The sequence below is a fragment of the Stigmatopora nigra genome, chromosome 5 (assembly GCF_051989575.1).
Source record: "Stigmatopora nigra isolate UIUO_SnigA chromosome 5, RoL_Snig_1.1, whole genome shotgun sequence".
NCBI lineage: Eukaryota > Metazoa > Chordata > Actinopteri > Syngnathiformes > Syngnathidae > Stigmatopora > Stigmatopora nigra.
This window is the reverse complement of record NC_135512.1, coordinates 6,594,311-6,607,750: the sequence shown is the minus strand read 5'-3', so window position 1 is coordinate 6,607,750 and position 13,440 is coordinate 6,594,311. Positions and strand designations below refer to the sequence as shown.

Here is a 13,440-nt window from a genome sequence, read left to right as displayed (position 1 = left end):
CCGAGAGTGCATGACAAAAGGGTCGACGCGTTGAACCCTAAGAAGTAGGTCACCCATGGATTAGCCAGGTCAAATCCACACCCGGCCCCAATTGAGGCCAAACAAGTCTCACCCCTGCAATTCCATGCTTTTAATTGGAAAGATTACATAAGTATAAATACTGCAGAGCATTCAAAGCTACGCATTTTATGTCAACATTTCATGATGTCATTTCTCCAGAACCATTCATTGATGTGTCTAAATGTCTTTTTTTTGTCCTTTTTCTGTTAGACTGGAGAGTGGAGGACCCTCACAGGTGTGGATGAGATGGTTATGAAGATGCTCCCACAGCACGCAGACACGTGATTGGTTGAGGGGAGGTAATTGAAGTTGACAGTGAGCTGATCAGCGGATCCCTCTGTGAACAACACGCCCGGCTGAGCGGTCCACTGCACATCTTCGTAGCGGTTCACAAAGGTAAGGGAAATGCTTTGAAAGGAAATCAATACTCCTGAAAAAAAAAAAAAACGGATAATACTTTGTAGTGCTGCTACGATAAGAAAAATATACCAGGGTTACCATTCAAATTCATATATTTGTTTGTTTGAGCAAAATGTTTTGCCGTTTCGATGACTAATTCCATATAAAATGAAGTAAAACTTCTCATTTATGTGATTTAATGGTCTACATTTGTTCTGTTTTTAATTGGATTTAAATATTTGATAGCAATGTAAATTTGATAGAACACAAATCTGTATAAATAGAACAGAAATTGGTCTAGCATGTCCAAAACATAATGACTTTTCCAGCATTGAATGTTCGACTAAATGCGCAAACTTTCTGTAAAGATAAAATGACAAATACAAGAATGAATATACCAAAATTATCATTGAACACAGTAGTACAAATATATTATGTGCAAGTCATTTCACTTGTTTGCATTTGTTAGTCAACAATGTCCCTCTTGCAAATGTAGAATCAAATGAATGCATAGTGTATATATTTAAAATAGCAAGGTTCTTAAATGCCATCTTTGTGTAATTGGTTATCGTAAATGAACTCTCTCAGCTCCATAGCTATAAACAGCTTTCCCATCCTTGCACCTTTGACCAGACCCAATTAATCCTGTTGACTGACCCGCCATGACTTCATTAACGAGTATTCTTCACGTTTACCTGTGGGCCTCTGCCTGTCCGTTTGGTGGAGGAGCATGTTTACTTCTTCCAATTAAAAGCATAGTGAAGACAGTCAATTATTACAATAGGTTAAAAATCATGATAGAAAAAAAGTCTTCTCCTTTTAATCCTTTTCTAGTGTGTGTGTGTGTGTGTGTGTGTGTGTGTGTGTGTGTGTGTGTGTGTGTGTGTGTGTGTGTGTGTGTGTGTGTGTGTGTGTCGAGGTGAAGTGGATAAAAAAAGAACAGCAGGGATCAAGAGATTAGCACAGATGACTAAACAGGACTTCCGGTTAGGTATCATTTTGTGTACAATGGTCTAAACAAATTGCCTTTTTATCTCTCTTTTTTTTTTAATGATCAATACATGTTTCACTCTTTTTTTTTAAAATATGATGTCATTTAACCCAAACATTGCTGCAGTTATAAATAGTTCTGTTTATGACAACATTCTATGTACTTTAACGCTAAAAACATCACAGTGGGTTTCTTTCATTTGTTTTTCTCTTCTGATGCCTTTGTGTCATGTAATATACACAAAAAATGATGTGTTTGCAGGACTCTACTGGCATCAAAGTAAGTAATGAAGTATGTTATAGTAAAATTGACAGTCTTGATACAGTAATGATACCGATTGCGATTGATACATCCATTAAAGGTCCTTGTACTCGAATAAAATTGTGCAAGACTTTATCACATTGCGAATATCTTAGTTTCCCTATAGAATTTATATTGTTTTGTTATGGGTTGCAAATTAGATGATTTGTACCGCTAGTTAAAACTTGGACCCTTGGTATAGGGATGCAACAACCTGGGTCAGTATGTCAATTGGTTGAAAAACAATTGAATTATCCTCTTTCAAATGTGTCATTTTTGTTGTTGTTAAATGGATAATTTGCATTAAAATGTCTGAAAAGTTTCAGGAACAAAAACATACAAGTACTGGTAGTACTAAAGTACTAAATTGATAAAAAGCCCTTGAATAAAATCAGTAGTTTTTGTAACATTGCCCAACTATTAATATATGTCATATCTCTGTGAAATGAAGGATTTAAACCGTTATAAGGCTCAATTCATTTTTGTATTGTTTTGCTATACTGTTTTTCGAATGGATTGATAGTTGTTTTCACATCAGTATTTTCCATGGTTTGATCACTAATCTAATTGTGTGTACGTGTCCACATTAGACAATGTCAGGACCGAGGCCTGTGGTACTGAGCGGCCCATCCGGTGCGGGCAAGAGCACGCTGATGAAGAGGCTCATGAAGGATCACGAAGGAGTTTTTGGATTTAGCGTGTCACGTAAGTGCAACCCACACAATTGGGACCATATCCTCTTGACGACTCTTGTCCAATCACATTTATTTTGAAATTCCCCAATCTATCTGAAGTCTTCGGAATACTGCAAAAGAAATTTGGTATCACTGCAAAGCTCTGAATTTCCACAAAAAGATTGGACGCACTAAGTGGGAAATATTTAGGTTTACAAATGTCTTCTGCAGAGGTTATAGGAACAAACAAGTAGCCAAATGTCTACTTTTCTTACCTTCATTACCTTATTCCTGTAATTTACAAATGGTAAATTGTACGACATATGAAACAGTTGCATTTTATATACGGGAAAAAGTTGGGGAAAACAAAACATTTTATTGCTGATTGTTTCCCAAACAATTGCATTGAATGCCTTTATTGCCATTATACAAGTATAATGACATTTAAAGATTCAGCACATAGTGCACAAATCACAACAAACAGACAAATAAATAATCAATAAATAATAATAAATAATCAATAAGTAATATATAAATACTTAAGTAGACCAAAAAAAAAAGTCAAGCACACAAACGTGACATTAAAATGAATGGACACAAGTAACGACCTCATTGCCTTAAATGTAAAAATACATTTGCTGACTTAGAAATAATTAGTAAATAAAGAGCACCTACACTGTGCTTTTATCCACACATTCACACAAAAGTTGGTGCGTATTAAAGAACTTTGAGAAATGCAGTCATTTCTTTCCCAACAGACACAACAAGGAACCCTCGGCCTGGAGAGGAAAACGGCAAAGGTACTGTAGCTTGAGGGCAGGCATGGATGGATGTTTTAGCACCTTTGTTGTAGCACTGTATGACCTTTCCCAGCCAGCCCCCGGGGTCCCTGCATTAGTTTTTACTCCCAAGTGAACTACAAAAAAAAAAAATGCTTGTCCGTAAACTTCCCTCACCATCATCCCCCTTCCCAGGATGGGATAAAGCCGTGTGTGCCTGTTCTGCTTTCTCCGTAGGCCTCAACGCGCTCCCCATGCTACTGGGGGCTACTTTACTGCCCGTAGCAGACGTCTTTTCCTCAGAAGACTTAGAAACATCATTTTCGTGTCCAATTGAATCAGAAAGCCCACATGAAGGTGACCACCGGTGTGATTCCACATGCGTATATCTTAAGGCAGAGGGATTGGGGGTTACTTTCAGCACCATGGAAAGCGCTCTTTGGATCAGGAAAATTAAAAGGAAAAAGAAAAGAACATTTTTGGAATCACACTAACTTTGGAGTAAAAAAGCTTTTGAAAATAGCCCCCCCGTGTTGCCTGCGTAGTGACTCCTGGTGTTCCGCTCTGTTTTGTGGAGGATTGTTTCCACAAACAATGTTTCCCCCAGTAGATTGTAAAATACCCGCAACCAATCATTAGCTTCAAAAGGAGATGTATTCATTTTTGGGAAAATTCAAGGTCAATTTCAGCCATTCATTTTGGCCTTCAAATCATGGCATATTTTTCGGGCGGACATTTTGGTATACATTAATAATTGTGCCTCAAACTGTTGTATCTACTAGCTCTTTGATAATATTGCATTAACCACAGCACCATTTGCAACATCAAAGTTTTTGGAAATGCTTGATAATGCTTGATGATTGAATTATTTTGTATGTTGTTCCATTATATTTATCATGATACATATTTACTTACTAACATTGTTATTGTTGTTATGATTCAAACTTTTCTTGGAATGTACTCTATTTATAACTGGAATAAATTCCATGATTCCAGTGACTTAAGTTTAAAACACATTTAATTTCCATTAGCATCACCCCAATTAGTATTCTGGCCAAAGCAAGGCACTAATGTATCCTGTCACGCACTTCAGTTTCATGAAACTTTTAAGCATAGCTAATGATGACCAGGCCCCAATTTCTTCAAACTTGAGTACTAATGATTGATCTGCTTGATTTTAGAATCCAGTATAGAAAACCCCACAAATGGTGTTAAATCCTTGTATTAAGTAGGTTCCATGTTTTTTCACTGTGCCAATCAAATTGTTGAATTCCTCCACACAGATTACCACTTCACAACCCGCGAGGCCATGCAGGAGGGCATCCAACGCGGTGACTTTATCGAGAATGCAGAGTTCTCCGGCAACCTATACGGAACAAGGTAAACACCGAGCTGCTTGCATCCCATTGCAATACATAGCAAATCGTACAGAAAAGGGTTAGGGTTAATTATTATTATTGAATTACAATATTATAGAAAAACATTACCATTATAGCAGCTCCTTAGAAGTGTTATGTCTAAACAAATGTGTGGGGTGAAAGAACAGGCAATAAAAATGAAATACTCGTGCAATATACCGAGTAGATCCCCCTTTAAAATACAGTACTGCATTTGTACTTTGTCACATTGTTTCATTGACAAGATATTACTAGTTGCTTGTAGAAGAGTGAACTTTAGACTGCTCCACTGTTTAAAAGAGGATCAAGAGGTTATATTTAACTCTTTAGGACAGATGGTGCTTTAACCCCTGATGTTACAACACAAGTGTGTGAGTGTGTGTGTATGTGTGTCACATTCAATCCCACCATCTTATTGTGAGGTGAGCACACCAAGTGTGACTCATTCGGATCAACGCGGAGCGATCCTCTAAGCCGGTTCCCCTTCAAGTGTGACGTTAACAAGTGTGTGTGTGTGTGTGTGTGTATCTGTGCGTTTCATAGTAAAGCTGCCATCGAAGATGTACAGGCCAAAAACTTGATCTGCATTCTGGATGTAGACATCCAGGGAGTGAAGAGAATTAAAGAGACGGACCTGAACCCGATCTATATCTCCATCCAGGCTCCATCTATGGACATTCTGGTAACTATACAGGAGTAATTGAGTCTGTATATTGTAATACAGAAGCTTGCAAACTGTTTACACCAAGTGTTTACTTGTAAAAAGAAAGAATAGTTTTACGATGAGCAATTTCCTTAGGAAAAACGTCTGAGGGACCGACAAACCGAGTCAGAGGAAAGTTTACAGAAACGTTTGGAGGCAGCACGTATTGATATGGAGCTCAGTAAGTTAACGGCGAAAACTGTTGAGTTGATGTCATATAAAATAAGAGGCAAAAGATTACAGGAGTATTTCTCTTTAGGTAAGGAACCAGGGGTGTTTGATATGGTCATCATCAATGATGACTTGGAACGGGCTTACGAGGAGCTGAAAGAGATCCTTAATGATGTGAGTAAAGATGCTCTATTTACTTTACTATTGAATACCAGCAATTGGTTCCTGAGTCTTAAAAGGTATTTTTTTCTGTACAGGAAATTCAAAAAGTTCAGGAGAACAAATCCTAAAAGGGGAAATTCATCAAAATCAGAGTGTGACAAAGTGGTCAATCTTTAACCAATGTCTGTAACGCAGCAAATAAAAGTTTTGCTGGCTAAATGTTATGTTTTATCCTCTGTATTGACTGATTTCAGTCAGTAAAATGTGGATTTTTTTTCTAGGAAATGCAATATTTAAGCACATTATTCTTTTGGATGATTATTTATAGTAACGTACCTTTATAAAAGTTAACAATATTGACACCACTTGATTAGCTAAACGAGTCCAATCAGTTTGTTTGTTTCAGATAATCCGAATAAATGTGGACAAAAATGACTTCTCAATTTAATGCCGTTTATTTCACCCGTTATTTGGTAACTCATCCAAGCAGGTGGTTGACACAATACATTGTATTATTGAGACTTTTAAACCACACATTTCTCATTTACACCAGAAAAAAAGAATTTAAAATGTAAGTTAAACTCTAACATGCACAGAAAAATAGCATTTCCACACTCAAACACATCTACAAAAACATTATCCCTGATATGTTTCAATTTAATTTAAGCTAGAACAAGAACAATTTTGAACACTCTTTGCTCTAATGCGCTCTAAAGGGATACAAAGCTTTTAAGAGACATCATATTTCCTTCGAAAGTTTCAGACAGCTAATTGAGGAAAGCTTCATTAAAAGTGGTACTGTAACCTTGAATTTATTCATCTATTTGACAGCTATTGGAAGAAGGGACCTTGAATCTTGGTACGTACTTGGTCTCGCTTCTCTTCCTTCTGTATGAGGTATGCTTTGAGTTTATCAGTGGAGAAACACACCTTAGAGTGACTTGATCGGTGGGAAGCGTGATGGGCACGCAGCCAAGGATTCTGGAGACACTCAGCTGCAGTGGGTCTCCCCCTTTAAATAAAAAAATACATTATAATAATTTTCTAAAGCTAGAAATGACTGCACGTGTGTGTGTAGCTAAATGACGACATTCAAATAATAGGAAACTTCTCAGTTTGAGGGTAAGCCAATGTTAATTCTTTCTGTTAACCATCAATGGGATGCTTACCAAGATTTGTTATTAAGGCTGATCTTCATCAAATTCAAGGCTCCTTCAGACAAACCAGGATAACAGCGCCCAAACTGTATATTGCCTTTCTTGATGTTTTTGTCTTGTTCCCAACTCTGTTCCGCATAAAACGGACTGTCAGCACTCAACCTAAAAGAAAATAGCAAATGAGAACATACGACTCATACAAATGATCAATATCACCTAACAGAGCATGGATTTTTCTTCTTACATAGTAAATAAGAGAACTCCAATGGCCCAAATATCAGTCTCAGGCCCAACACCTTGTCCATCCAGGATTTCCGGAGCTTTAGGAAGGACAATATAAACTGACAAAACAGACAGAAACATGATGTTGTTCGTAAAATGCTGTGCTGTTATTGGCACTGGAAAAGTGAACATTCTTAAAACATTGTGGGTTATTTGAGAGTGGCAGCACCCATTTGTACAAAACTGTGACCACAAATGATATGAAAGTGGGTGGGTGGTGGAGTTTATGGATGTTAGGTGTCGGCTGAAATCATTCTCACTCATCCATCCTCCAGTAAAGAATGTGTACCTTTGTTGCAGCATTCTGTTGAAGGCCATGAGAATCAAATCTTTAGCGTATTAGAGATTTACAAGAAGACAATAATGTCAAACCAGCGTCTCAGTCACCTTTGCTCTCGGACGGGCCGTGTAGATGCTCAGTGTGGAGTGGTTGACCCGGTGTGAAAGACAGAGCCGAGCCAAAATCCACAATCTTTAAGTGGTTGCCGTCGTCCACCAGCATGTTGTCAGATTTGAGGTCGAGGTGGACCACTCGCCGGCCATGAAGATAGTCAACTGCGCTTAGGATCTGACCTAGCAACTCAACCACATTGGCTTCCGAGTACAGATCTCTGGAGGAGAAACACATGCAAAGTTCACACAGGAATGAACGATTCTTTGGTGTATTTGTTTTTAGATATCCTCTAAAATGGTAGATTTATTTCCATTTACCTGTTTGAAATTTCCACAAGTAAAAACAATGCTATTTCCATGAATGTTTTTTCGTATTGCCGCTATTTTATGCATTCCTCACCTTGCAGCCAGACTGTCAAGCAACTCTTTTCCAGGACAGAGCTCCTCCACGAGCACCAGGTAGCAGGATGTCAGGTAAGTAGTGTGCAGCTGTACCAGATGGGGATGGTGAAGCCGTTTCAGCAGCTGATATTCTCTGAGAACCAACTGTCTCTGCTCTGCTTTGTAGGGTGTTATTTTGGCAGCAAACACTTGGCTTGTCTCAGCATCACGGCACAAGTTGATCACACTGAAGCGACCCCTGATATACAGACAACAGGCAATTTGAGGGAGTGAGTATTTTTTTATCCTTTTTCTCGCCGAGGCTGTACGTCTACAAATCCAACCTGTTGATCTCTGCAAGGAAGTTATAATGCCTCTGGTTTCCTTGATTTTCTGACCCAGTAACTTTTGAACCAAGGCACTCAGTCTGAATAAGAATGCTTGCATCTGTGAAATCCAAGTAAAAATGTAAGTAAGGCTTTGTCGAGGCCCGTTTTCCAAACGTTGGTCACCTTCAGAGTGAGTCGCCAGGACGACCGGGGCCGAAGCGTCGCCGAACGGTCCTGCTCCTGTTTTCGTTATGCAGCCCACCCTAAAAACATAAGACATTCCTCTGGGTAGGTCCTTTACAACATAACTGCTGTCAATCACGTCCTCTGATAGGACTGTCCAGTCCCCACCTGAGGAGAAAGACAGAAGTCCTTTAGAATAGGATTACACGATTTAATAAAAAAAGTAGAACTATACTGGTAGCCTTGAGGAAAAACAGTAAGAAAATCTACCATCTGTACAGTACTCCACACAGTAGGTAACAGGGTCACTAGACTGGACAGGCTTCCACACCACTAGTACTCCACCGCCATCCAAATGTAGTACATCTGCCTTGTTTGGACGGATTGGAAGCTCTAGTACAATGAAGAAAGGAGGGGGGAAAAATAGCAACATCATTATTATGAACAACATAAAAATTCCATAAAGAATAACTAGACACCTTTTGATTTTTTAAATGCTGGTATCTTAAAAGAAGGCAGGCTTTTTTTGGTCCTCTTTTTTGGACTTTCAAGACCAAACTCCTTTTCAGTGGAAGCCTTAACTATTGGACCTGTGGTAATAGAAAAATAAAAATAAAAAGGTGATTACTATATAGCTATTCAAACAGATTTCCCTTTATCAATGAAAATAACGTACCCCCTTTACTTAGATCCTCCTTACTAGATGACCTTGAAAACAGCTTAGTCAGACTTGAGGCTGAAGCTCTCATTTTCTTCCTAAGCGACATGGTAGGCGTATCTGGCTTCATGATCTCCCCTAGCGTTGGTCCCAACTCTGTGCTGTCCAGCTGTGAGTAGGAACGGCTAGCCCAGGACTGCCTACGGAACATTTTCAGGAGTCCCAGTTTTGGGGATTTCCCTGTGGGTGGTTGGATTTCGAGAGCTGGTGCGGATGCATGCCTTTGAAGGCCTTGGCCTTCTTTCTTATCTTTGGCTCTAGGAGGCCTTTCAGGAGCCTGAAGAGAGGAGAGGCTGGGACTTGGACTGGGTGTTGCTGAAATCTGGATGTTGGATATGTTAGGGTGTGAGCGCGTTCGGGTGCGTGGTGGAGCCTGAGGCAAAGGGCATCTGGGTTTGAGTTCTTGAAATGAGCGAGAGTACGATGAAGACATTGGCTCGCTCGGATCATCATACCCTTCACTTTCTTCTGATTTGTACCTCCCTCTGAGCTCCTCATATGAACAGTGTCTACTGGAGGACTCAGAGCCACCAGGATCCAAAATAGAAGATTCAGCCAAGGAACCCTGGGAGCCAGTCAAGACGTCCCCATCTGATTGGTCCTGACTCGTGCGGTGGCTCATTCTGCCACCCACGAAGAGGCTTTGTGGAGCAGATCCACCTCTCAATGAGTCTTGCGCAGGAATAATGGAATCTCTTCTTCTTGTTGGTCTGCGGGGGCTTGGTATTGCCAGCAATTTCTTTCCTACCACTTCATCATCTGTGAAATCCTCTTTTAAACTTTGCGTCCCCTCTTCATCACCCGATTTTGAGGGCTTGGGAGAAATAGGAGATCGACGAGAGTACTCGTCGAGAGACCTGCTTCTTCTGTGGGATGGTGCACTGGTTTGAATGAGGTTGACACTGCCATCGAAGGAAGTTGACTTGTGCATCGTGGGCTGGACGGACCCTCGTCTTTGCCCGCGATTGGTCTCGGTGTCATCCTCCACATATTCTATGAGAGGTTCATTGAGGCGCCCTGACAAGCTTCTTCGAAGTGGCTTGCGACCTCTTTCCTGTTTTTTAGCCTGAAACTTGTCCCGCAATGTCATGTGTCGGGCTGACATGGGTGAGAGCTGATGAGAAGAGTTGTAGAAGGTGCTCCGGATCAGGCAGCCTCGAGGTATTTTACCCGCATCACTCTCTGAACCTTCATCCCCGTCGGAGAAGTTGAGAGAGGGAGTACTGCCCTTGTTGAACCTCCGTTCGTTCTGTGGTGTTTGCAGGTACGAAACATCTGACGACGCCGCGGATTGCCTACTCATACTCCGTTCTAGTAAACCCTTCTGGCCAACCAGGTCATCCTCCTCCTCATCCCCGAATGCCACATCTTCCTCCTCGTATAGGATTTGATGAAGTTGGGCAAAAGGTTCTGGAATCCGTGCTCTCTCGCTCATAGGATCGTAATCTTCCTCTGTTTCTTCCTCCTCTTCATCAGTTGGGCTGCAGTACTGGAAAAAGTCCCAAGAATCAGCCTCGTCATATTCAGACGATGAACCACTGCTCATAGAGGTGCTGCTGTTCTGCACATGTTCACGGGGTACAGTCACTGCAGTATCTCTCAGGGGAGCATCCAGGAGCTCCGGAATTTGTCTTAAGGTGAGCACGGAACCAACACATGTCAAAGAACGCTGAGGGCGAATAAGGAAAACACACAGGTTAAACAAATTGCAGAATCTTAACATTACCCTTTATTAGCTTGTGCAAGGATAAATAACTCACCTGCCATTTTCTCTTTGAAATGAAAACCTTCAAACCCTTTGTATTAATTTCATCCGTGTCTTCTCCTGCATTTTCATCCTGATCACAGTTCAATTTTAAAAAAGTTTCATTTAAAGTCAGACATTTCTTAAATATAAAAACATACATTCTAAAAAGTATTTAAGGCTAACCTGGAACCATTCATGGCTCAAGCATTCAAATGCTGATGGACGCATTCTAGACAGAGTTAAGGGAAAGTAAAGTTAATGTTTTGGACACAATCTGTCTTTTTTTTTAATCCAAAGCATTCTTTGCTCAAAGACATTTACTGTGTTTGCGTGAGGCATTATCAGTTTCTACTCATTGACAAACAGCACTTTTTTCAGCAAAGGGCTAAGGAAATGATAATAGCAAGAATAAGGTTTACTCAGGGTCTGGTTGAAGAAGACTACGCAGAAAGCTCTGGGCCTCAGGACTCCTATTCATCACATCAGGCGCATCCCAGTTAAGGGTTCCTTCACCCACTCTTAGCAATGTAGTACGGTCCGTCTCACCCACAAAAGGACAACGACATAAAAGACTGCCAAGAGAATTAAAGTGTCAACCAGTAGTTTCTTATTATAGTCAGCTTTACTTAGCTTGTATTGCTTGGCAATATGCTACGTACCATAGATATGCCATCACACCCACTGACCTGCCACAAATCAAAAGAGATATATGTTGTTTTACAATACATAATACATTAGAAAATATTTTTGGATTCTGATAGTGTGGATTTTGGCTCACCAAATATCTGTGCCCACACTAACAGGTTCCTGATGTACAACTTCTGGTGCAACGAACTCTGGCGTACCAAACATACTGTACTGATGTCTGGAAGTGTCGACTTCCTGGCAGAAGCCAAAGTCACAAATCTTGATTTCATCTCTGGGTGGATAAACCATGAGGATATTCTCTGGCTGAGAGGTAATATGCAAATCAAAATGAATGATAGTACACAAAAATAAGTCTGTCTTGTCAATGAGCAAAAATCTTACTTTGATATCCAGATGTAAAATGTTCATGCTGTGAATATGTCCAACTCCTTCAAGAATTTGCTGGATATATGACTGAACCTGAAATGGAATCATTTACAATACTATTTACAGTGCGGGAAAGTGTTTTTTTTTTTAAAGAATGGACAAAAAAAAACTCACTTCTTTCTCTGAGACCAATCCTCTTAACAACAAATGGTCCACAAGGCCATGAGAACAACATCTATTGATTATGTTAAAGAAGTTCATCCACTATGGCAAATGTAGTCATTGTATATAAAAACACATTGTACTGATGGGATACAGTTCTGTAATGAGCACCAGTGTACGCCTGGTACAAAAGAAGTCCAGCAGACAAGCCACCCGAGGATGTGCCAAACGAGATAGTAAATCCCTCTCCTTGAAGGCCCGTGTGCGGGTACTGCTTCGCAAGGGTAAAAATTTGGCAGCAAAAACTTCGCCCGTTCCTCTGTGGGTCACACGCTTCACGACTCCAAATGTTCCCCTGAAATTGAAATTCACAAGTGACACCCACAGGGATTAAAATGAATCTTGCATGATATTCCTATACGAGACGGCGGCCTCACCTCCCAATTTCTTCCCCGACATCATAGACGGCGAATAACTTCCTTCTCTTCCCCAACTCCACATCCCTCTCCTGAGACCCCAATGGACCTTCAATAGATAAAGTAGCAGCGTACTATTTAAGAACTGAGATTTTTTCTCTCTCTCTATTTCATAGCCCTAGGAAGAAGCAAAATCTATTGGCTCACCTTCCTCCACTGTAAGCTGAGCCTGGCACGAAACATGGCCGGAGTCATTGTAGGAGACGCAAGTGTAAATGCCGCTGTCTTCCCCTTCCGGGCATACGATGGTTACTGAGCAGCGGGCAGCATGTTGAACAATCTCCACATTTTTACTGGCTCTCAGTTCTTCTCCATCCTCCAGGAATACAGCATCATTCAAAGTAATTAGAAGATGTTATTATAGTGCAAATGCTGTTTATTAGTAGTTCAAATTAAGATGAAGTCATGGTTATTTTTGAATTGGTACTAATATGAAATGGTTAATAGACATCATAAAACCACTGTCACTACATTGCGGTAGGTTTTGGAACCTATCTAGCGGGATAAATGAAGAATTACTGTCTTACTTAAGTCTTACAATCACTCCTACCTTGAACCACTGTATCTGTGGCGTAGGCCTTCCTGTAATTATAGCGGTAAATGTTGCTTTTTGGCCAGGTTCAACAAAGACGTCTTCTGGGGCAACTTGGATGAAGGGAGGAACTGTAGAGCATGGCAAAGAAAGTGACAGGATTATTACTATTTGAAAATAGTCATGCTTTCATTTGGAGAGAGAAATAAAGGGCTATAGTACCATCTGTAATTTCCTCCATTTGTTCCGTGATGTAAATTTCTTCTTCCTCTTCAGCGTAACATGGAAGCTGTGGCTGATCAGTGGATGATGCTGGATGAGGAACTTCTGCAATACTACACTCGGCTCTCCAGACCGAAATGCAAGGTGAGGTTATATGATTATAACAAAATGAAAAAATAATTTTAGGAAAAGCAAAATTATTAATCTC

General features: G+C 40.3%; 2 protein-coding genes and 1 long non-coding RNA gene across 6 annotated transcripts in view; 1 reads left to right on the top strand and 2 right to left on the bottom strand.

Moving 5' to 3' along the window:
• Positions 1-115: 115 nt before the first annotated feature.
• Positions 116-1,517, bottom strand: LOC144196396 (uncharacterized). The gene is made up of 2 exons (XR_013326256.1): positions 1,155-1,517; positions 116-490 (listed from the first exon to the last, which is right to left on the bottom strand). It is a non-coding gene; the product is annotated as an uncharacterized LOC144196396 (long non-coding RNA).
• guk1b (guanylate kinase 1b) lies at positions 248-6,079 on the top strand. 4 transcript variants are annotated; one of them, XM_077716525.1, is made up of 9 exons: positions 248-456; positions 2,341-2,455; positions 3,183-3,224; positions 3,441-3,560; positions 4,487-4,583; positions 5,144-5,282; positions 5,400-5,484; positions 5,563-5,648; positions 5,732-6,079. In XM_077716525.1, exons 2-9 carry the CDS (start codon positions 2,344-2,346, stop codon positions 5,762-5,764), a joined length of 714 nt encoding a protein of 237 aa, XP_077572651.1. In that variant the 5' UTR covers positions 248-456; positions 2,341-2,343; the 3' UTR covers positions 5,765-6,079. The 4 variants fall into 4 exon arrangements, with proteins under 4 accessions (XP_077572651.1, XP_077572650.1, XP_077572653.1 ...); XM_077716524.1 differs by lacking the exon at positions 248-456 and adding an exon at positions 1,505-1,729; XM_077716526.1 differs by lacking the exon at positions 248-456 and adding an exon at positions 1,753-1,968.
• The window catches only part of obscna (obscurin, cytoskeletal calmodulin and titin-interacting RhoGEF a), a 31,888-nt gene continuing 24,520 nt past the window's right edge, over positions 6,073-13,440 (bottom strand). Inside the window, exons 61-83 of the mRNA XM_077717012.1 lie at positions 13,233-13,357; positions 13,029-13,141; positions 12,626-12,794; positions 12,440-12,527; positions 12,157-12,357; positions 12,015-12,075; positions 11,856-11,933; positions 11,605-11,777; positions 11,486-11,512; positions 11,246-11,398; positions 11,010-11,055; positions 10,840-10,917; positions 9,038-10,748; positions 8,841-8,951; positions 8,632-8,754; positions 8,362-8,529; positions 8,194-8,296; positions 7,869-8,108; positions 7,463-7,686; positions 7,365-7,379; positions 7,038-7,134; positions 6,806-6,955; positions 6,073-6,648 (exon numbers count right to left, since the gene is read on the bottom strand). Of these exons, the coding sequence (XP_077573138.1) occupies positions 6,468-6,648; positions 6,806-6,955; positions 7,038-7,134; positions 7,365-7,379; positions 7,463-7,686; positions 7,869-8,108; positions 8,194-8,296; positions 8,362-8,529; positions 8,632-8,754; positions 8,841-8,951; positions 9,038-10,748; positions 10,840-10,917; positions 11,010-11,055; positions 11,246-11,398; positions 11,486-11,512; positions 11,605-11,777; positions 11,856-11,933; positions 12,015-12,075; positions 12,157-12,357; positions 12,440-12,527; positions 12,626-12,794; positions 13,029-13,141; positions 13,233-13,357 (4,435 nt within the window). The 3' untranslated portion in view covers positions 6,073-6,467. The remainder of the gene's footprint in view (positions 6,649-6,805; positions 6,956-7,037; positions 7,135-7,364; positions 7,380-7,462; positions 7,687-7,868; positions 8,109-8,193; positions 8,297-8,361; positions 8,530-8,631; positions 8,755-8,840; positions 8,952-9,037; positions 10,749-10,839; positions 10,918-11,009; positions 11,056-11,245; positions 11,399-11,485; positions 11,513-11,604; positions 11,778-11,855; positions 11,934-12,014; positions 12,076-12,156; positions 12,358-12,439; positions 12,528-12,625; positions 12,795-13,028; positions 13,142-13,232; positions 13,358-13,440) is intronic.